General features: G+C 34.6%; 4 protein-coding genes across 4 annotated transcripts; all 4 read right to left on the bottom strand.

Annotated features, from left to right (window-relative positions):
- Positions 1-2,182: 2,182 nt before the first annotated feature.
- Positions 2,183-5,808, bottom strand: LOC133697057 (protochlorophyllide-dependent translocon component 52, chloroplastic-like). Its single transcript, XM_062119429.1, has 7 exons — positions 5,105-5,808; positions 4,539-4,726; positions 4,140-4,225; positions 3,882-4,066; positions 3,518-3,703; positions 2,772-2,959; positions 2,183-2,685 (listed from the first exon to the last, which is right to left on the bottom strand). The coding sequence occupies exons 1-7, from the start codon at positions 5,636-5,638 to the stop codon at positions 2,430-2,432; spliced, it is 1,623 nt and encodes a 540-aa protein (XP_061975413.1). The 5' UTR covers positions 5,639-5,808; the 3' UTR covers positions 2,183-2,429.
- Positions 5,809-8,239: 2,431 nt separating this feature from the next.
- Positions 8,240-10,130, bottom strand: LOC133693889 (HVA22-like protein f). Its single transcript, XM_062115258.1, has 6 exons — positions 9,980-10,130; positions 9,513-9,581; positions 9,210-9,236; positions 8,933-9,055; positions 8,555-8,801; positions 8,240-8,446 (listed from the first exon to the last, which is right to left on the bottom strand). Exons 1-6 carry the CDS (start codon positions 10,048-10,050, stop codon positions 8,417-8,419), a joined length of 567 nt encoding a protein of 188 aa, XP_061971242.1. The 5' UTR covers positions 10,051-10,130; the 3' UTR covers positions 8,240-8,416.
- A 377-nt stretch (positions 10,131-10,507) lies between these two features.
- Positions 10,508-12,940, bottom strand: LOC133682831 (G-type lectin S-receptor-like serine/threonine-protein kinase SD3-1). Its single transcript, XM_062106365.1, has one exon. The coding sequence runs from the start codon at positions 12,938-12,940 to the stop codon at positions 10,508-10,510; it is 2,433 nt and encodes an 810-aa protein (XP_061962349.1).
- Positions 12,941-17,257: 4,317 nt separating this feature from the next.
- On the bottom strand, positions 17,258-20,857 carry LOC133695661 (IQ domain-containing protein IQM2-like). The gene is made up of 8 exons (XM_062117583.1): positions 20,582-20,857; positions 19,477-19,998; positions 19,193-19,373; positions 19,002-19,090; positions 18,815-18,902; positions 18,502-18,732; positions 18,288-18,389; positions 17,258-18,178 (listed from the first exon to the last, which is right to left on the bottom strand). Exons 2-8 carry the CDS (start codon positions 19,953-19,955, stop codon positions 17,558-17,560), a joined length of 1,791 nt encoding a protein of 596 aa, XP_061973567.1. The 5' UTR covers positions 19,956-19,998; positions 20,582-20,857; the 3' UTR covers positions 17,258-17,557.
- Positions 20,858-21,346: the final 489 nt, after the last annotated feature.

Below are 21,346 nucleotides of genomic sequence, written 5' to 3'. Positions count from 1 at the left end.
TTCAACCAACTCAGTAAGAAAATAACATTTAACATACATCTTAAATATGAATAATTTGCAGGTCAATATATCTTTATATAAATATACATACAAAGCATATTAATATAAGAAGTGGAGTGTGTGTCAGAGATTAAATGGCACCCAAAAGTAATCACTATAGGAGAATCTGTCGTCATAGGCTTGTGTCTCTCTCACCAACTAGATATACAGAATATTATGTGAACATAGACTAACTTTTTTTTGTTGGCATGGAGTTACTGACAAGTACACCAATATTGAGACATATTAGATACTCGTATAATTATTAAAGCAATGTATATCATATCGAATAGAATTTAGTTCAACAAAATATGAATGAAAATTCAAGAATGGATAATTACTTGGAAAATAAAGCAACATATATAAATATTTAAGAAATTAACTAGTTTTGTCCATCATATAATCAACATGCATATTAAATATTATTTTACTCATCTAGAAAATCAAAACAAAAGACAAATGGATACAGAATCGAAAACTATTGAAGATTGTTAGGAGGAATGTTAGTAGAATCTATAACTGATATAGAAAACACTCAAAAACAACTCGAAGTAAAAAATTAAAAGATTAAAAACTCTAAACTTAGATACTAAAATATAAATGTAAAGCTAAACTATTTTACCTTATCGATCCCGAACATAATCTAAACTGATTGAACCTAACAAGTCTGGTAAAGCTCTATTGCCCAATCCACTGAAATGACCAATCAGTCGACCACCATTACAAACCAACCGGTCAGCCAGTTTAAATCAATTGGTCGACCGGAAGCAACCAATCAACTGGTTGATCGTTTTAGAACAACCGGTCGGCCAGCTCAGCCAACCGATCTACCAGTTGATCGAGATTTCTAGAATCTCGATCTACTAGCCTTTAAAATTGCAAATTACACAATAATATAATTTGTTCTTCAACAACCCATGATTCCAATTATCTAATCAGTTCATTTAAGGTCAACTAACACTCTAGAACATCAATTCAATCTCTTAAATCATTCTATCTTCAAAACAATATGAAAACCCTAAACACATCTTACAACCTTCCACAATCAATCCTTAATTGAAAATAATAAAAGAGAAAAATCACTCTCTTGTTTCTTCAACCTTGAACCAAAAACTTAAATTCAAAGCTGAATTCCCTTGTACATAGGAGAGGAAGGTCACGGCAAGGAGAAGAAAAGAGGAAAAAAGAGAAAACAATGCTTAGGAACTTTTTCTTTAAATACCTAGGTTAGTTGGATAAGATTTGGGCTGAACTTTGGCCTTAGATTAGGCCGAAACATGGTTCTTACAACAGAGTGCAAGCTACAATATGTTCTTCAAACCAGGATACATGACAAAAGAAACTCATGGCTTCATAAACAGAAAAACCACCTGCATATGAAGAAAATACAGATCTGAATCCAGGACGAGGTTTTGTTTCAAATGAAAAATCCATCGTCGTGGGACAACTTCATCAGTCCAAAGTTTCCTGGAATGATCCATATCAATCTTTTTTTCCCCTGGACTAACTTGAAAGCAAATAAAAATATATGCCATTCTCTATCGCATAGAACCCTGCTTCGACAACAAATTGTTTGTGAAATAAGACCCACGAACAGGAGAATCAGGAATCATAAATGTTAATGATCTCCTTTTCTGGTGCATCACCCGGGCTACTATAAGCATAAAAGATACAGGGTGCGTTTACAAGTCCATAATGTGCATAGGGAAGATGACCAGGATCCTACACATTTTCAATCAAGAAATCATTTCTGAAATTGCAAGCAATAAGTCAGCCATTTTTTGGCAGCTAGTCCTTTTCAGCAGCAATAGTGCTTATGACCCAAGATGTACAGCCAGAAGCAATAAAATGTGTCCAGAACTAGAAATAAATCTAGTTTGGAAATAAAAATGAAGAACACTAGGGTTCAAATGACATCTTTGCATACCCATAAGGAAAAAATCTCTATTTCCAATACACTTGGTAAACGATGGATAAACATCATTGATATGTATATTCAGAAGTTATCTGATGTCATTTGTAGTTTTTGTTTTCAATTTTTTTGAAAAACTTATGTATTAGAAGCTTAGATGTTTCATTTGAATGACAAGTGGTACATAGGATATTACATTTGACCTATAATATATTAATGACTAGCAAGTGGTTTGATAAAACTTTACAAATGACTATTTATAATTGTTAGAACATCATGGTTTAAGCAATCAAATCACGCGACCTGAAACCAACCACCCCCCATCATGGGGCTTCATTTCTTAGAAATATTTTTTTTTCTTATAGTCAGTCCCCCAAAACATGTCTCTCAAAGCTCGAATATCATCTGAGTTTACAATGACTGTACATTAGAGCCCTGACTCGGTAATGTTTTGCAGTAAACAGTATGAGTATATGCCTCAGCGAAAAGCATGATTGTAGTCCTGGTAATGGAAGTTCTTGTAGATGAAGTGAGCCAACAATTTTGATCCTGCAAAGCATACTACTGCCATTGCTATCATAGTATTTCTTGCAGCTAGTGACATGACATTCTGCTTGGTTGCAGCAACAATCCCAACGAAAGCTAGAGAAGCGACTTGCAGAACAACCTCTAGAGCATTGAGGCCCTTGTGTGCAGCATTGCAACTGCGGCAGTTTACCACATGGGACCAGTACCTGAAAGACAGTTCCAAATTTAGCAGAAAACTAAGTTTCTCAAACTGAAATGCTGAATCTCCATTTGTAGATGAGACAATCATTACCTGTCCATCAGCTGTTCTCTGGGAGGAGTTGGGGGAAGAGCCCCACTGTACTTGCCTTTCCAATCAACTTCGCCACCAGCATACTTGTTTAACCATCTTCTGAAACCAACCACAAGGGCATCCGATTTTGTTGGCACAAAACAAGCCTTTTGCCAGTTGGCAGGGCCAGCATCCATGATCTTGCGCTCCTGCGAAGAGAATTGTAGTCAGGCAATGTGAGCTGAGTGCAGGCTCCACTTTCTAGTTTTAGAGAGTATAAAAATAAAGACTGGAATTCTTTGGTATAAGCAGAAAGGAAAATGTTCATTGAGCTAAGATAAATGACCACTTCTCACGGCATGAAATGTTACAACAGTTTCTGTTCTATCAAATTACAATTCCATTAAAGTAAAGGATGATATTTCATAGTAAACCATCCTTGTGCAGAAAGGAAAATCATAGGATTTTAGATTTTTGTTGATACTGGATGAGCATGATCAAAACATTTCTTATACAATATTTTGTCCAGCAACAATGTCCTCAGCCCAGGTTTTTGACCACCAGAAGGAATTTAACAGCACCACTAAATGCAATTCATGAAAAAATTTATACCAAACTAGACATTGATTAACCTTTATATAGGGTCGGTATACCTACCAGTGCGTTTACTTTAATATTATTCATCCTAATTAATGATAAGTTAAGTAATAGTCAACAAGGTAACTAGATGCAAAAGAAAACTACGTTTTCATAAACAGAAAAATCACCTCCACATGAAGAAGATACAGGTCTGAATCCAGAATTAGGTTTTGTCCCACATGAAAAATCCATCTTGGAACAACTTTATCAATCCAAACTCCAAAGTTTCTAGGAAAGACCCATATCAATCTGCTATTTCCAGGACTAACTGGAATGCAGATAAAAATTAAGGCCATTTTCCGTTGTGCAGAAGGCTGCAGTGCGACAAAATTAATGGAAAAAAAAAGATGATGAGAACTAGAGAAGCAACTGTATAAAAAGGAAATCACATTTTAAAAGACAAGCCTAGCATAACTTGAGTTTTCAAGACTAATTTATGAAAAATCATCCCATGTTTTATCTCGGAACAGTATACAACGAGCAAATGCTTACCTTTCTGGATCCAGCCGATGATGCAGCTCCATTACCTTGATTCTCCAAAGGTTTAGTATAGGCATAAAAGATACATGGTGCGATAAATTTACTAATACCCCACTCCTGATCTCCATCAAAACCATTTATGTCTAGTTTCTTGACACTCAATGCAACAGGTCTGCCCCCTTCTCTATCAACCTTCACTGCAGGGAAATTTTAGGTTTAATCACATGAACTACACAAATTAAGAGAACAAAATGTAATGCCCTAACACACCTTTCGGTGTTTGTGTTCTCATGATTCCATAGTGTGCATAGGGAACATGAGCAGGATCCATCAGGTTTTCAACCAAGACATCATACCTGAAAATGAAGATGTAGTTTAGAGAAGCAAAGCTAAAACAAGATAACTTCGATCTTAGTATGGATGTAGTTTTAATTTCTGTAACTTTTTCATGGAGTTTAAGTCAAAGATACTCAAGAAAAATTACTCCATTTAAAAGATATATCAAACAATCATCTACGAAAGCTAATTCTTACGAGAATTAGTTATGCCCCAAACTCTACTGGCAGAAACAGTAAACATGACAGTGCATCTAGCGAAGAATAGAAATAAATTTAGAATTTAATTTATAGATAACATGAGGAAAAATTTAAGTGCAGCGTCTTTGCATACCCGTATGCAATATCTCTATTTCCCATTGTTCTGGTATAGGATGGATCTTCCAACTCTGGGATGAAGGGCGGTTGTTTCTTCAAAATAATATCTTTGTATTGTGGATCATTGTTCGGCCAAAACCAGACAATGTCATGATGCAAAGTGCTTGGATAAGCAGCTACACATGCTTTCTTGAATGTGTGGACCTGCATCATTTGATGGAAAGATTAACTAAAATCCCATTTGACAAGGAAAAAGTTTGCTGAACATAAACAATGAAAGCTAAATCAGTGCAGCAAGAGGAACAACATAACATCTTTGCCTAAAATAATCATCTCAAGGTAATAATAATGCAATTCTACCATGTGAAATTCCATCAGAATTTTCCTGCACACCAACATCTATCAATACAGTATTGCTTTGTCAATATTTTTGCCTCAAACACGACATGTCTTGCGCCACTGCCATCTATGTAAATGAAGGACCATATAATAATGCTTCAATGTAAGCATCGTATAATATAATGCAGCAACATCCAAGAATAAATAATAAGCATTAAGACAATAAATAAAAATAATTATTACTGGAGGACCATCCGGAGGTGCTTGAGGGATGAGCTTGCAGTCACCAGAGCCATTGAAGCACCAACCATGGTACACACACTGCAACCTCCCCCACTGATCAATCCTTCCTTCAGACAATGGAGCCAACCTATGAGGACAAGTATCATCAAAGACCTTCCATTCACTCTCATTCCTATCCCACCACACCACAACATCAAGACCCAACACTTTCTTTGCATGTGGCACCCTTTTATCTAGATCACAAACTGGCATGAGTGGATACCACTGAGCATACCAATCAAACTTCTCTCCTTTAGTTTCAACCTCAACCTCTGGCTCAGGTGGGCCTATCGAGTCTGTTGAAACGGAGGATGGTGATGGTGATATGGTAAAAAGCTTGGATTTTGATGATGTTTTCCCATGAATTCGTAAGAGACATGAACTGGGTATTGGATTAAACTGAAAATTCAAGAAATTGGGTTTGGTAGATTGGGTTTTGCTTATTGAAGTTGGGACATGAATTGTTGAGACAGAGTAAGTTCTTACAAGTTCCATGGTTGCTTGTTTTAGAGGTGAAGCTAGAGAGAAGAGAGAGACAGAGAGGGAGGGAATGCAAATCTTATAGGCTGTGGATATACAAGTCTTTAATTACAAAGTGAAATCATCATCTCTTGAACTTGAGGCTGAGAATGAATCCGCGTGCATTGTTGTAAAGGACAAAGAACACAACTGCTTGAATGGATTTAGATCAAGAGTTCTGACTTTTTAAGGTAAGAAATAATCTATCTATATTCTATATTTGAATTAATTATTAGTCCCTATAGTTTAATCAAATTATTTAATTAGTTAATCCTCTTGTTTTTAGCAAAAAGCTACTAGATTAAGTTTGGTCAATATTGATTAAGAATTATTTTATTATTTTTTATACTACAAGGATTAATTACTTTCAATAAACTATAATGACTAAATTACACTCTCATTATAGGTAAGTTTTATTATTAATTTTTTTTAGTTCCATAGCATAGGTTTTATTATTAATTTTTTTAGTTATATAGCAAAGGTTTGTTTTCATAAAAGATATAAACATGTTTAGTGTAATATTTTGGAGGAAATAAAAAGATTTAATAGGAAATAGCAACAATACTCTTGGAGGAGTACACAATAGAAATAAATGAGTGAGGGATAATTTGATAATTATATAAAAGTTGATAAATTTAAATAGAAAAAGAAAAAAAATTAGTGAAATCAAAATTTAGAGAGAGAACTGAAAGAGGGGAAGGAGAAGAAGAAAGAAGAGGGAGAGCTACAGAAAAGAGAAGAAAGTTAAAGAAAATAAATTATTAAGGTAAGAATTATGCTTTGATATGTATAGTTGTTGTTATTAGTTAAGATTTAAGATTTTGATGTTTATGTTTTTGAGTTTGATTGATGGGTTAATTGAAGTGTTAGGGGTTAATTATTATGGGTTTTTAAGGTGTTAGTTGAGTTTTAGAGATCTATCTTTTTTGGAGAGACTAGTATATTAGGATTCTAAAATCTCAATTAATCTGCCGACCTGTTGGCCTGACTAGTTTTGATTGACCGGTAGGTTAATTTTGATCGATTGGTTGGCCCAGCAATAAATGAATGAGTTTTTTTAAGTCCTGTCAGTTTGGGAAATTTTCAGGATTGATTAGATGAATCAATTTCATTTTTATAATTATGTTTTAGTCTGTAATCTTAGAGTCTTAATATTTTATGTTATCTATTTCAAGTTGTTTTTTAGCATGTCTTATTTTGTACTCAGATACTCTCGATATTTTACCTGGTAAGCGTTAATAGGATTTCCTTTAATATCTGCTATTATATTTCTTCTACGTTGAGTCAGGTAAGTGGATAATATTTCATATGCAAGAGGAATAGTAAAGATATTTGAATTGTTAATATAAAATGGACCATGCTTCTTGGTAATATAAATATTGTTTATTATCTCTTGTTTATGATAAAACATAATGATTTATTGAAATCGAATCCTTAAAATGAGATATTATATACATCTAAATTGATGATTTCTCATTTAATTGATTGTATGAGTTGAGCATTTAAGAAATGATCATGTTTGTTTATGATCATATGGTACGCTAGTCAGAATATTCATGTTAACAGGATAGTGTTAATATTTGTACATGTCATAGTTTTGAACCGTTGTTGGTCGAGAGAGTTACCAACCTGTAGCAACTGATCATCTCACAATCTGGAGCGTCATATTCACTGCATTTTAATTTTCTGATGAGTTTTATCTTATGATATTTGTTGTTATGACCTGCTTGTAAAATTCTCTTGTAAAAGCATAAAGTCAAACTTGTATATATTCATCATTGTTGTATTCTCTCGTAAGCGTGTATTAAATGTTATTTATTTATCGAGTTGTTGAATTCACTCTCTTGTTGTTATTTTTTTCAAGCCTATAGTTTTGTTAACAAGTTATTTTTGTTGGACTTTTAAAATATGTTTTTTTATTATGATTGATATTATTCCATTATATTTAGTTAGTGCTCTATATTTACTAAATTTATATTAAGATTTGTATTAAGATAATTGATTTATATTATGAACCTAATTCTAATATCAAATTCTGCAAGGAACTTTGATTGAGTTAAAAAAAAAATTTACAAGTACATTTAGATTCGCATAGGTAATAAAATTGTAAAGAAACTTGCCTATATGCTAGTCAGGAATTTAGGACCCGGTCATAACATTTAATTAGAAAAACAAAGACAGAAATAGAATTTAATGAATTATGATTTAAAAAAATATTTTCTACCACTATTATCTCTTTTTTTTTTTGTTTTATTTTAAAACATTAATCAAAAGCTACTTTATAATTTTAAAACCATCACTGTACTTTTAGTATTTGTGATTTAAAAACCATGTCCAAACTCAATTTTCGTGTACTCAATTAAATTCTCTTCCATATATATATATATTAAAAAAAAAATCTTCTTCCAATCGAATTTTAGATCATCCTCAAAATAATAATGTAAAAAACTAACGTAAAATAATAAGGTGAGAGGTAGGTTTCAACTTTATGGGTTAATTGACTGATAAGCTCAAGCAAGGCACAATTCAAAGCTGAATGTCAATCTTGCATGGATGAGAAGCATGTTCTCCTTCAGATGCACGCTAAAATTCCACTCCTTCGTTTTTCACTTTATTGCATGAAGTTTACACACATTATATACCTAGCTAGTACATACATATTTCTTTTCCTGTGTCACCTCCTACTGACAATCTTGAATTTGACATGAATGTTGTGATGAACTGGTAGAGGAAGCGGTTGATAATTTTGACCTCTCAATTGCTCTTCTTTACTTCTCTTTCAGCCTGAAAATCAACTCAAAGAGAATTAATTAATCAAATCACCATATATAGCATGCATATAGAGTTACCGCATTGTTTTATCCATGTATGGGAATTGGTTTAATTGCTTACAGCTTTGATAGCTTTTTCGACAGCACTCCATCCATTTTTATCAGCATATTGGTTCACTGCAATCCTTGCATCAAGGCTCAGCATCTGGAGAACCTTCTTTCTTTCTTCTGGGTAACCCCCATTCACTGTGCCACCTAACTTCACATACTTCCTCACAAAGTTCATATAGATATATGAAGCCCCACTGAAAACGGGCAGTACCAGCCACATACAAAACAACAACTTCATGTACGGCCAGAAGGGTAGCCTGCAATATCATACACATTTCCTTCTCAAAATTAGAGAAGGCAAATAAATATCCAGGGTGAATTATATATATAAAAATACACACACATATATATTTGTGTGTGTGTTTGTATTTTATAATCTTAACATTACCAAACTAGGATTCTCCAAAATGATAACTCGAAAATGGAAATGAAAGAGTATATTATCCAATAGGTTAGCCACTGTTGGTCATCAAGAGATGAAGGGCTTTCGATGGCTCGCAATGATGCATACCTGTTCATTCAAGCCATGATCATTCATACAAAACTCAAGTTAGTTATCACATCGTATTGGCTTTTCTTTAGTTTCTTCTTCATCATTTTTCTTTGGTCAGAGTAATTTTAAACACTTCAAAGATAAATAATAGCGGGTATCTTTCACTACTCACAGTGGAAAAACAAGCATGATTCCGGGCCTGGTTAAACACAAGAAAATTGTTGTTAGAGTAGTCATCAATATATAAATGAATAAAAACTCTTTGAGGTTTAGCCTCGATGACAAGTTTGTTTCCACATGTTATTTTAAGAGAAACAAGAAGAAAAAATAATTGACTGTTAAGAGACTTAATCTCAATGTCAAAAGGCTGGCCTGAAGATACTCGGAATAGTTAAGACTGAATAGAAAATATCTTATTAGAAATGATGATTGGACATGCCTACTAACAATGAAATTCAGAAGAAAAAATGTGTACCCGATAAATGCATCCAAACGCTTTGCAACTACGCCAAGAACACCCATGTTGAAATGCTTAATCTCTGTCCTGCAGTCAAATATTGATCGTCAATATGATATGATTATGGGAAGTGTGAGACACTCTTGATAGTATTTAATGGTGTGTGTTGCCATTGAATCAAAGTAAAGAATTTATGAAGGGTTAAGCTAATGGTTTTTCATTCCTCTGGCAGCAAGAAAAGTATACAAAGAGAAAGAAGAAAAAGAAACGAGGGAAAAGGATAAAGTTGGATATTCCAGCTGCCTTTGGCTTGCAAACCCCACCAGTAGTCCACAAAGGTAGATATACCTTACTTCCCTTTCAATGCTTTTAAAGGAAGAATTTATTGGAAAAAAACAAAAACAAAAAGAGAATAGGTGCTTTCTCCTATGATTTCAAAGGAATCATAAGACACTGAAAAGAACATCGGGAGCATAAGTTGATACCTTTGAGCCATGCCCGAATCACACAAACATCCAGCCCACAACTCCCTGTGAAATGACCAGATCTTATGCATCAGTTATGGCTCTCTGAGCATGCTTCTTATGCTATTGGATTATTCCAAAGACATTGAAGACACACCGTGAGAGTAATAGGCTGGATGTGTTACCAAAAAAAAAGCAGCACATGAGAGCCGAGGCAGCCCAGGCAGTTAACCAAGACAAACATATAAACCAACAAAAACTGATGAATAGTAAAGAGCTGGATTGTAAAAACTAAATCAAGACTAAAGCTGTACAAAGAAATAAGAAACATGCTAAGCTGGAAAAGGCCTGGTACTGCATATAATAATTATCACAAGCAAAACCAGGGAAAAAAAAAACACTAGTCTCTTGACTTACATTGACGATAGAAAATCGATACATTTCAAGGGTCCAATTTACAAAAACTTTGGACCTCCAGATGCAACCACGCTCTTTAACTAGACCTACAAATGTGAAGCACATTTTTCCTAATCAAACTTAGGATCTCTTCTAGGAGGAGTCTACTTCAACCTCAGTTAAAACTCTACCATCCATCTGGTCCGGTCTAAAAGCAAAACCTAATGGAGGCCTATCTACAGAAAGTGTACCTTCTAATACCTTAACCACTTCGCCAATGGAAGGTCGTAAAAAGGGCTGATTTTGCATACACCACAAAGCTATCCTCACTACTCTTTCTACTTCTTCAGAGATTATGCTATCCTCTGAGTTCGGTTCTTCATTCGTCTTCTCAACCAAATGGTTCAGATTTTCACTCAGTATATCCCTCTTGCAAGTGACAATTTGCAGCAGCATCTCCCCAAACATGTAGATATCTCTTTCTGAAGGAGACACTGAGGAGGATGCTGCCTCCTCCTTGAACAAGCTTCCAAGTCCAAAATCAGTCAATTTAGGAATGAAATTTTCATCGAGCAGGACATTCTCGAGCTTCAAGTTCCCATGAGCTACACAAATCTGACATTCTGAGTGCAAATAAGCAAGGGCCCGAGCAACTCCAAGCGCAATGTCAAGTCTCTGCTGCCATGTCCCTTCATTGTGGTCAGGTTCCATGTTGAGCAGCCATTTATCCAGAGAACCATTCTGGACATACTCATACATTAAAAACCTGTTGTTGGCCTCAAAACAGAAACCCATTAATAGCACGAGGTTCCGATGGTGCATTCTTCCTAATGTAGAGACTGCAACTCGGAAATCCTTCTCATTTGCTGTCACGTCATTCAGAACCTTCACAATAACAGTTGTTTTGTTTGGTAATGCACCTTTATAAACAGAGGGGCCAAGTTTATTTGCAAGGTCAGATGTTATCTCTTTTATCTCTTCGAAGGTTAATCTGATAAGACTATTGTAATGAGCATTCATTTGAGCATCCTTGCCAAAGGGAATTCTTACGTGAGCTTTAATTTTCCGTTTGCGGTACATAAACCAAAAAACAAACATCTCAATGGCCAGAAAACCTGATGCTGTTACCAAAACTATCAAAGCAATAGCTGCAGTGAAGTTCTTGCCGTCACCTCCTCTGGTTGTGGGAATTGGCTTCGCAGTAACATGAGGATTAGCTCCTCGAGCAGAAACAGCCTGAGGGACTAGACACACTTTTAAGAATGAAGTAGCAGAAACAGAAGGATTCCCGTACCCACTAATGAAACTGGTTCGCTTGATTGTGCAAATACCCGTACCATCATTTTTTGAAGTTGCTGCAATGCAGGTCGTGTCATTAGAGCAGTATTCTTTACAAGCTTTCTCGCTCAGCATGATATCAACATCCTGGGGAGGATAAAGACCATACAAAAATGTCTGTCTCATAACCATCATGCTTGTATTCATCTTGCAGTTCCCCAAATCCACCATCTTCTTGCACCCGGAACTACCTGAATCCACTGTGGATAGGCCAGTTCCCCAATTTACCGAATCCTGGTAAAGACAATCACAGACAGCTCCAGAGGAATTAAGCCCGCATAAACTATAAAGACCACATGAACCAAATACATCACATTGGTTTTCAACTGCTTGCCACGCAACCTTCCATTCATGGAGCACATGGTTCCATGAGTAGATTCTCAAATTCCCATCAGAATCCATCTTAAGACGCCTCAATGTCGGGGAAGGTTCATCAAAATCCTTGCTTGATATGGACCACACGGTTTTATTACTGGTATCAATAAGCCCCAAAAGACCATTACCATCGAGTATTGCTTCCTTAACACTCCCAAGAAGGTTCACATGATTACTCCAATAGGTCACATTATTCTCCCAAACAAGAGCAAGCTCTCCGGAGTGCCGAATCACAAAACTGTAGTAACTAGATGTTGATTTTTTGGAAGGGGCTCTTAGGGTTTGAGGAAAATGCAAAGACTGACCAGGAAGGAGAGTGCTAGTTGGGCTATTAAAACTTTGCCAAAGCACATTATCTTCAATACCCACAAGAACTAAGTTCCCATTATTCAAAAGACTGGCCTTTCTAATACCTAAACTAGAAGTATCACTACTCCAAACAATCACACCACTAGGGTTATCTAACAAAATTAGCCTCCCGTCCATGGAAAGCCTAATCGTGGAGTTCATAGAGACCCTAAGACCACCACCAACACTCCATACGGGAACATTTACAGCTCCATTATCTCCTAAATTATACCTAATTCCCACAACAAAGCTATCAACTTCATCTTCTTTTGAACAGCTCTCTAAGAACCCAAATGCAAAGACCCCATTTTGAGACACCCAAGTTCTACTTCTATCAAACCCTGAAATCTCAAAACCAAGAGGCACTGATACCATAGCAACCTCAATACAAAAGCAACAAAAAACAGAGCCCAAAAACACAAACACAGCTAAAGCTAAGCTAAGCCTTTCAAACTTTCTAGTCTTACCTTGAAAATGCTCGATGAATTTCTCATAATTCACCCCTTTATTCCTAGTCACACACATTTCAGCAGCCAAAAAAAAAAAAACCTCAATTTTTCAAGAGTAGCCGCAGACAAGGAGCCCCGAGTAGTCGTCCTAGTGTGTGTTACAACAGTGGATGAGGCATGTGTCAAATTCCTGATGTGGGTTTTCGGAGTCTTGACACTAGGACAAAATGGGGTTTTGGGGTTTTTCCTTTCTTTTTGAGCTTTTTAGCTTTTGAAGAGTGACTCAAGTTTGAATCTTTGGAAACTGTATACAAAATATTCAGATGCAGCTTTTTGTGGAGTTCAAGATTCTGTTGTTTTTTTAGTGGTTTTGTTCCACTAACTGCAAGTTTATATTTTTATTTTTTTGTTACTTTTTCTAAAAGGGTTTTGTCTTGTTTTGTTTCAGCTTTTGTAACAACAAGTAGAAGGACAATTTGTCACATAATTATAGGCTGCTGTCACTTCAAATATGAAATATCCTCTTCCCCACGAGGCCAAATTGAGGCCAATTTTGACAGTCTTTTTCACTGAAGAGGGTAAAATTAAAAGTGCAATCCAATTTTGGGTTGTGGCCAAAATCCCTATCAAGTGTTGCGCTTGATAACCAAATATTTGAAAATTGTAAACACAATTCAAAAGTTGTTACCTTTACAGAAAAGAAAAGGGCAAAAATTAATAGAACTTCAACCTCATGGGAAAACTATTGGAGGTATGCATTGGATTATAATATTGGAATTACTCCTTTGCTTTTGACTGAAAAATCAGTTGATTTTTATTTTTGTTAACGTCGATGTTCATGTTAACTTGTACGCAACTCGATTAATCTTACGGATCCTGAAGCTAACGACCATGTAAATCTCTAATGATCCTGAGATTTGTGGAACTCGAACTAGCAATCTTTAAGGAGCAAATCTAGGATCTGACCAATTAAACTTTATCCCTGAAGGTTAAAATCAATTGAGTTTTGCATTGAGAAGTAAGGGATCTTTACATGAAATCAATTTATTATTCTTTATTTGTTTAGAGATAATAATATTTGTTTTTTTTTATAACGGTGCAACCATAGTGTTAATCTTAAAAGTTAAGATCAATACCTTTAATCCAGGGGACTTATATAATAATTGTATTTTACAATGAACAATTTAATTATTCCATTATCTTTAACATTCGAAAATTTTAGCCTTGGTTTCAGGGGATTTGTTGTAATTTTATAATGATTTTTTTGTTATTATTATATATTTCCAAGGGTATTTTTGTTTTTGTACAAATAATTAAAAAAAAAGAAAAAAGTTATTGACGCGAGTCTCACACATGTCGACCACTTCATAGCCTTAGGGCAACACGTGAGGCTAACTAGGGTAGTTGTAATCATAATTTTTAAACCCGACCCGGTGGTCGACCCGGTATGATGATCGGGTCACGGGTTAGATGGGTTGACCTGGGTTAACCCGGGTCAACCCAAAAAAAAAAACAATGACTACTGAAAGGGCCACCGTTACTCCACCTGTGATAATCAAGTTGATTAAATCAACAAAACATCACATGCCATTAATGAACCATAATAACCAACTCCTCTTTTCCAATACCAGACATAAAACCTCCATCGTTTCTCCATCGAGACAAAACAAAACAAAATCATAAAAAAGCAACTTGGTGGCTGCTGAAAAAGCCACTGTTACTCCACTCATCTTCCATTCAATAAATCCTTTTTTTTATTCATTTATCTCAAAAGTAAAACTGCAACCCTTTGTTTAGATTCCAGCTTATTCTCCTTCTCCCATGAGATTGAAAATTGTTTGAGTATAAGCAGAAAATAGTGGCGGAAAAGAGAAAGATAACAAAAGTGAAGATGAAAGGGTATTTTCTTCCTTTAACCAGGTTTTGAACAAATGTCATCGCCATGTGGTTTCTTTTTGTGAGCTTTTGGGAGAGAGAGTTTAAGCAACTAGCAAGGATTGAGATCCATGGAGATTTTGGGTCGGAGACAGAGAGAGAGGATGACGTTCAATAAAAAACGATGTCGTTTTACTAATATATATTATAAAAAAAACAGTCAGGTCTCAACTAGATTTACCCGGGTCGTCCGAGTTCCGGGTCAATCGGGTTTTGCCGGGCCAAATCTCAGGTTGGTTTTTTCTTTAACCCGACCCGGTTTCATGCCCGGATCGACCAGCCGGGCCGGGCCGGGTTTGAAAATTATGGTTGTAATAATACTTATGCAATACCATTTGATTTGTTTTGGTAACATCTTCCTCTTTGAGTACCTCATGTATGGTGGTTCGATCTGGTTTGACGTCAATTTGCTTTCTTTCTTTCTTTCTTTCTTTCTTTCTTTCTTTTCCTTCCCTTTCTTTTTTAGATTGCGTGTTATTCATGCAAAAAATTATATCAGCCCTTCAATTTATTTATTTTTTATTCGGTCCCTCTTCTTTTAATTGTAATTGTTTTAATTAGATTGATTATTTCTAATTGAATTTTATTTTTGATTTCATCGCTAGTTATTTAATTTTTTTATTTTTTTTATCAAATTTGATCCTTATTCTTTTAATTGTTTTTTTTTAATCATTTTTCTTGATTGATTCTTTTTTCAATTCCTTCTCTAAGCATTTATTTTCATTTAATTTTTATGTCAAATTTGATCTTAATTCTTTTAATTGTTATTTTTATAATCATTTTTATTAATTGATCTGTTTTCAATTACATCCCTAAACATTTAATTGTATTTAATTTTCCTTAAACATTTAATTTCAGTTAATTTTTATGTTGAATTTAATCATAATTATTTTCAATTACTATTTGTTTTGTTTTGCATTTTTTATTGATTTTTTTCTCAATTTCTTCCCTCAATATTTGTTTAATTAAGAATCTTGTTTCTTTATTTTTATTTTTTTTCCTTTAATAATGTCACCCCGATCTCATGACCCAAGGTATAGATCTGAAAGATCAGCTCAGGTCAACTTCAGTTTTTTTTAAAGCATTTTTTTCAAATATTTTTGTAGCCAGTATTTTTTTTTCTATTTATGGGGTTATCCTAATTTCATGTCTTAGGTCATATGTTTGATTTGTTGACCCAAGTTGATTGTAGGGTTTGTTATATATATATTTATCATATCAGCAGATGTTCATTCCTTACATCTTAAGTTCGGTTAAAGCTACTTGAAATTTTTCAACCTCAATCGGCTTGATGGCTTGAGTCTCAAATTTTCTTCGAGTTCTTTAAAACGCTAATGTAATATGATTTTTTTTGTATTCAGGATAATTTTTATCCACCCACAACGTAGTGATTAACCCAAAGATTCACTTGGTTTTTTTACCCTTTTTTTATGGGGCTATGCTCTATTGTTGTTTACTAATTTTAAAAATAACTAAGGTTATATCAATTTTTTAAATTCATTGTTTTTGTTAAATTTATGTCTTTTTTAAAGAGTTTAATTTTAAATCAAATTAAATTAGTTGCTATATTTTTTTAGAAATATATTGTCAAACATGCCACCATCTTCATATTTGTTCTTAACACTTTTTTTTTTAACTTTAGAAAAAAATAAGTTCATTTACACAGTGGAGGTCATATCATTTTTTTCCTAACTAAAAAATATATTAAGATGTTAAGAAATCTAAGATTTGATGCCTCCCTAACAAAAATACTTTTTAAATATTAAAATTAAAACATATTGAATAATATATTAAGACAACAACATATTTAATTAATATAATATGGGCATTGGATTCTAACTTTGTTATATTTTGAACATGATTACAATGTATAATTTTATCTTTCATGATTTTTTAAAAATTTATTTTGTGGAAAAAAATAAACTTTGGGACAGAAAAATACATTTACATTAGACGATTTTTGCTTTGGATATTAAGCTTATCTACATTTTATTTTTACTATATAATTTTATTTTTATTTTTCATGATTTCATCTTGCCTATAATGGGCTTCTCGATTTATAATTGTGATGGGCCAATGAACTTCCTTTATTCTAATCATGACTGACATGACACGGTCCCTCCAAAGAGTATGATTTTAAAAAAAAAATATGCACTTATTTTTCTAATTAAAAAAATCACAACATGTAACAAACCGCAAGTGAATGATTTATTTAGTTAGCTACATGCATGGTCTTTTTAATTTATTATTTGGTTTTTTTCTATAAAAAAAAATAAGAACAGTTATTTTCTTCTCTGTTTTTGGCTAGAAAAAAGATTATTCCCCGATGCAGAGCTTATGTTATATGACTGTTATGTTTCTATACTACCACTAACCAATGAATGACCAAAATAAATGACTTGTTTTCTGTTTTTCAGAAGCCAGAAAGATAATGTTATAATTTGATTGCTCATGGTGGTGATGGAAAGAATGAATGGATATTTTCTTTTGTATTAAAGGGTTTCACAACCCTAAAAGAGTTTACAATTTTTGTTCCAACTTGTACAAGATTATACCTATAAACGGAAAAGAAGAAACTGTATAAATGATTTCAACAGGAAAAGAAATGAAAAGGAACAAGAAAGATTTCCTGTATCATCTTTTCTATTCACAGAAAAGAAAAATCAACTAGGAACTACTTCTACCGAAGCCACTGATTCCCTTTCCCAGGAGGCAATGAGTGTGTTTTAGAAACGGGAAGCCTTCTTTGCCATAATTTTTATCCTGCTGACACTGGTATGCCTGTAGGTGGTCTCAATTCCCCGCTAAAATTAGTCGGTGTGGATGCCTTACGAGCAAGTAAACCAGTGCTTCTTGGAGACAAGTTCACTTGCTCCAAAGCCCGGAACTGGAGTTCTGAAGGGTAGTCCCTGACACAGCTAATCCGAGGTCCAGCTCCTGATGTCCATTTGCAAGACACCTGACTCCCCAATTGATATGACGTAATTCCTTTCTTAGAATTAATCCTTTCCATGATTGCTTCATCGGGAATCTTTTCCGCGTCATTCCCTTCTAGTTCTTCATCGAACATGTTATGATTTGGCTCCGAGGAATGCTGTTCTGTACTTTTCAGTCTCTCAACCAATTCACACCTTTCTGGCACTTTAAGGTTAGTCAATTTTCTACCAAAGTTGATGAGCTGCCTTGGCTTCTGTTGTTCCAACACAGAAGATGTCTTTTCATCGACAGAATAGGTATTTTCTGGAGTCAAGTCTTGAACTTCCTTAGTTTCTAAATCATTCACTGCATGACTCAAGTCCTCTTCTGATGAGTGGTTTCTAAGATGTTTGCAGCTTCTTTGTTTGTAAAGGACTTCATCTTCCTCATCCGTGGAACATGTCTGCAATATCATGGAAATAAAAGGCTCAGCAAATGACCTTCTAGTTCTTATCACTACAATAATAATTTATATCATAACAAAAGAATAAAAATGCTGTAGTTTTTTTTACCTTCACATCTGTGAGATCGACATTGTTTTCTCTGAGGAATGATAGGAAGTCCTTAAAATTTTCTTCTGTAGGCCGATAATGACCACTGTGAGGCCAAACCGCCTGTCAAAAATAGAAAGAAGCCATTGTTAACAGATATGTTGTATGTCAGAAGACCATTAACGCAAACAGGAGATTTGCATCAATGCAATGAAAGGATATGTTATAGTTATACCGTAAGAACTCCACCGTCAACAACTAATCTACCAGCAGCAGTTGCAACTCCTCCAGCCAAGAAGCTAGAATGCTGAAACTTGCCTTTCATCTTCTTGCCGACATACAAGGTCTTAGATGTGCTGAGAACAAAAATCCACTTAGCATCTTCTGTGGAGTGGAGAAGCTCCCCTGACTCCTTGTAGACGAGTTTCCCATCCTTGACAACAACTTCATACGCCTTTCTTTCCATCTGTAAAGTTAAATGTTTATCAGTAAAAGCATTTGGGTTATTAAATAAAGGGCTGAGCACAAAAGTGTTGATGAAAGCTCACCGGACCGAGATACTTGATGCACTGTTGTTGAAGTTTTGAACGAGGGCATTTGTCAAGATTCACTTCCTTGCCTTCTCCTATATCTAACCTGCAGTTGCATATGCAAGTTTAACTTCGAATCCATGGTGACATGGTGTCCAGTATCAAAATTTTAAATACCTAAGTAAAATTGATCAAAGAATCTTACCAGTAAAAAAAGGGTTCTCTGCTTTTAGATTGAAGCCATTTAAGGTAATAGAAATGAAGATTATGCCCATATCGATGCCGTGGATCAATCTGTTTTAAACAAGACACAATAAAGATTAAGAATCAGTAAGAGTGGTCGAAGAGCAATGATTAACTAATATCATTTCCATAGAAATCCTTTATTTGACTTACCGCTTCAAGCCAGTGTTGTAAAGAAAGTTTTTGTGCTTTGTCATTCTTTGATAAACCTTTTCCGACCTTTGCGGCCCTTGTTCTTGCTCTTGACCATCGAGAAATGGCAGATTCATGTTTCTCAATGTCAAAGAATGAAATAGAACTCTGCTTGAGCTCTGCAAAATCTAAGAGTTTCCACCTGACATTATAACAGCTAATTTTGTTAGAACAAGGTTGTATATCCTTACATTTTTTGTAAAAAAAAGACCAGGATTAGCAAGTACTCATCAATAGATACATACCAGCCCTGCTCAACAAGAACTGCACAATCTGCAAGCTTTCTCCTGGTTCGGAAGCTTTTATACACCTTCTGCAATTTTACAGCAGCCTCGTGTTTGGGGCTTTTGGGATTAAAAATTGCCGACTTTCGAATCGTCTCTAAACTGTCATCTGACATTAGGGGCTGGTTATCCATCTCTTTGCTGTTTATACTAAATGACTTTGTGGAGGCATCTTTTTCTTTGTCCAGTGGAGAAGCTCTAATAGACATCATTCTTTCCAATTCCCCGCCTTTAAAACTAACTGATCTTTCCACTACCATCTTCCCAGAACCTAAAGATTTCGATATTGCAGGCTCAAAATCTTGATCGCCAAAACTAATCAACCGTAGTGGAGTTTTGGCTTCATCATCTCCAAAGCTAATAGACTTTACAATAACAGATTCCAAGCCAGTATCCACATCACTGTACTTGGAAAATGGGCAGGAGGAGGATATCCCCATTCAAGAAGGGAAGGGTTTCCAGTAATCTGAATTGTCTTAATTCCTGTTCAAACAAAAGCAATACACAGAAGTTTAAACCAAATGCAGAAATCTCAGAACACTCATGCTCTCTTCCTAGCACTGTCTAACAAGGTAAATGATAGAAATACCAATAGTCCAACACCACATCACAATAAGAACAAGCTAGAGGCTACAAATTATAGAAACAGGGCAGGGTTTTAACTATGAAGAAGAATTTAACATAGCAGAAAACAACTCCATGGATCTGCAAAACCCTTTAACCAAAAAAAGAAAACATTTTGCAAACCAAAAATAAATTCTTGAATCAAACCCAAAATTCTAAACAAGCACACGGTCACATTACCACGATAGCCACGTAACCATGATAGCCAAAAATGATCTACACAAACAATTTTCAAGAAAAGGTCTTAAAAAGATAACAACAATCACATTACCATGATAGCCACCATGTAATCAAGACCCAAAAATGGCCAAGACCACAACTTTAGAACGCTGTCATCAAGAATGAAAAAAGACCAAAGATTTACCATTGCAGCAAATCAAGTTACAGAAACAGCAATGAAAATAAAAAAAAGAATCCCAAGAAAATCAGAAGGGAGTATTACCTTGAATTCTGGATAAACCAGATATGGGAAAGAAAATCCGGGTAAAAAGGGGTCAGCTTATTTGAATTTTGATGATATTTCTCACTTGTTTTTGAGAAAGAGAGAAAAGGAGGGGAGAGAGATCTGAAGCTTGCAAAGGTGAAAACAACAAACACAGAGAGAATAAAAGTTATGTTGTGATGGAGGAATCAGGAATGTATATATAGCAATGAGGCAGCAGACATGGATAGTGAGAGTCTTTTAAGAGAGAGACAGAGATGGAGGGATCGATATATATATATATATATATATATATATATAGAGAGAGAGAGAGAGAGAGAGAGAGAGAGAGAGAGTGGCAGTCAGTCAGTCTTCCGTTTCCGACCACGTGGTGAACTGCTTATGTTAGAACACTGGAGGTTTCGTTCAAGATTTCCATTTAGGTGGGACAAAGAATAGATAGGTTCTCTTTTTTGTTTTCTACAAAAGGATTAAAATAGATAATCTCGTGTTGCAAGTCTTAGGCAATTTATTAAAGGAAATTTTATATTTCAGTTAAAATGATTTAAAAATATAAAAATAATTAAAAATTTACAAAATTATAATTCAACCACGGTATCAAACACACTTCCAATAATTTATAAATTGTATATTTAAAAGTGTGGTATCAATTGTTTTTCAAAGTATTTTTTATTTTAAAACACATCAAAATAATATTTTTTTAAAAAAATTATTTAAAAAAAATTTCAATTTTTTTTAAAATATAAAGCAAAACACACCCAGTAG

Source organism: Populus nigra, chromosome 1, assembly GCF_951802175.1.
Source record: "Populus nigra chromosome 1, ddPopNigr1.1, whole genome shotgun sequence".
NCBI lineage: Eukaryota > Viridiplantae > Streptophyta > Magnoliopsida > Malpighiales > Salicaceae > Populus > Populus nigra.
This window is presented reverse-complemented; position numbering and strand designations above follow the sequence as displayed.

Excerpts from the sequence above, each read along its gene's own strand:
- LOC133697057 (XM_062119429.1), bottom strand. The coding sequence starts at position 5,638 with ATGGAACTTGTAAGAACTTACTCTGTCTCAACAATTCATGTCCCAACT. Across the intron at positions 4,727-5,104 it reads CACCTCCGGATGGTCCTCCA|GTCCACACATTCAAGAAAGC; the intron begins GTAATAATTATT and ends CAAATGATGCAG. Across the intron at positions 2,960-3,517 it reads TGTATCTTCTTCATGTGGAG|GAGCGCAAGATCATGGATGC; the intron begins GTGATTTTTCTG and ends TTCTCTTCGCAG.
- LOC133693889 (XM_062115258.1), bottom strand. The coding sequence starts at position 10,050 with ATGCATAAGATCTGGTCATTTCACAGGGAGTTGTGGGCTGGATGTTTG. Across the intron at positions 9,056-9,209 it reads ATCATGCTTGTTTTTCCACT|GTATGCATCATTGCGAGCCA; the intron begins GTGAGTAGTGAA and ends TTGAATGAACAG. Across the intron at positions 8,802-8,932 it reads TTTTGGAGAATCCTAGTTTG|GCTACCCTTCTGGCCGTACA; the intron begins GTAATGTTAAGA and ends ATGATATTGCAG.
- LOC133682831 (XM_062106365.1), bottom strand. The coding sequence starts at position 12,940 with ATGTGTGTGACTAGGAATAAAGGGGTGAATTATGAGAAATTCATCGAG.
- LOC133695661 (XM_062117583.1), bottom strand. The coding sequence starts at position 19,955 with ATGGGGATATCCTCCTCCTGCCCATTTTCCAAGTACAGTGATGTGGAT. Across the intron at positions 19,374-19,476 it reads GTTCTTGTTGAGCAGGGCTG|GTGGAAACTCTTAGATTTTG; the intron begins GTATGTATCTAT and ends TTATAATGTCAG. Across the intron at positions 18,903-19,001 it reads AGAGAACCCTTTTTTTACTG|GTTAGATATAGGAGAAGGCA; the intron begins GTAAGATTCTTT and ends ATGCAACTGCAG.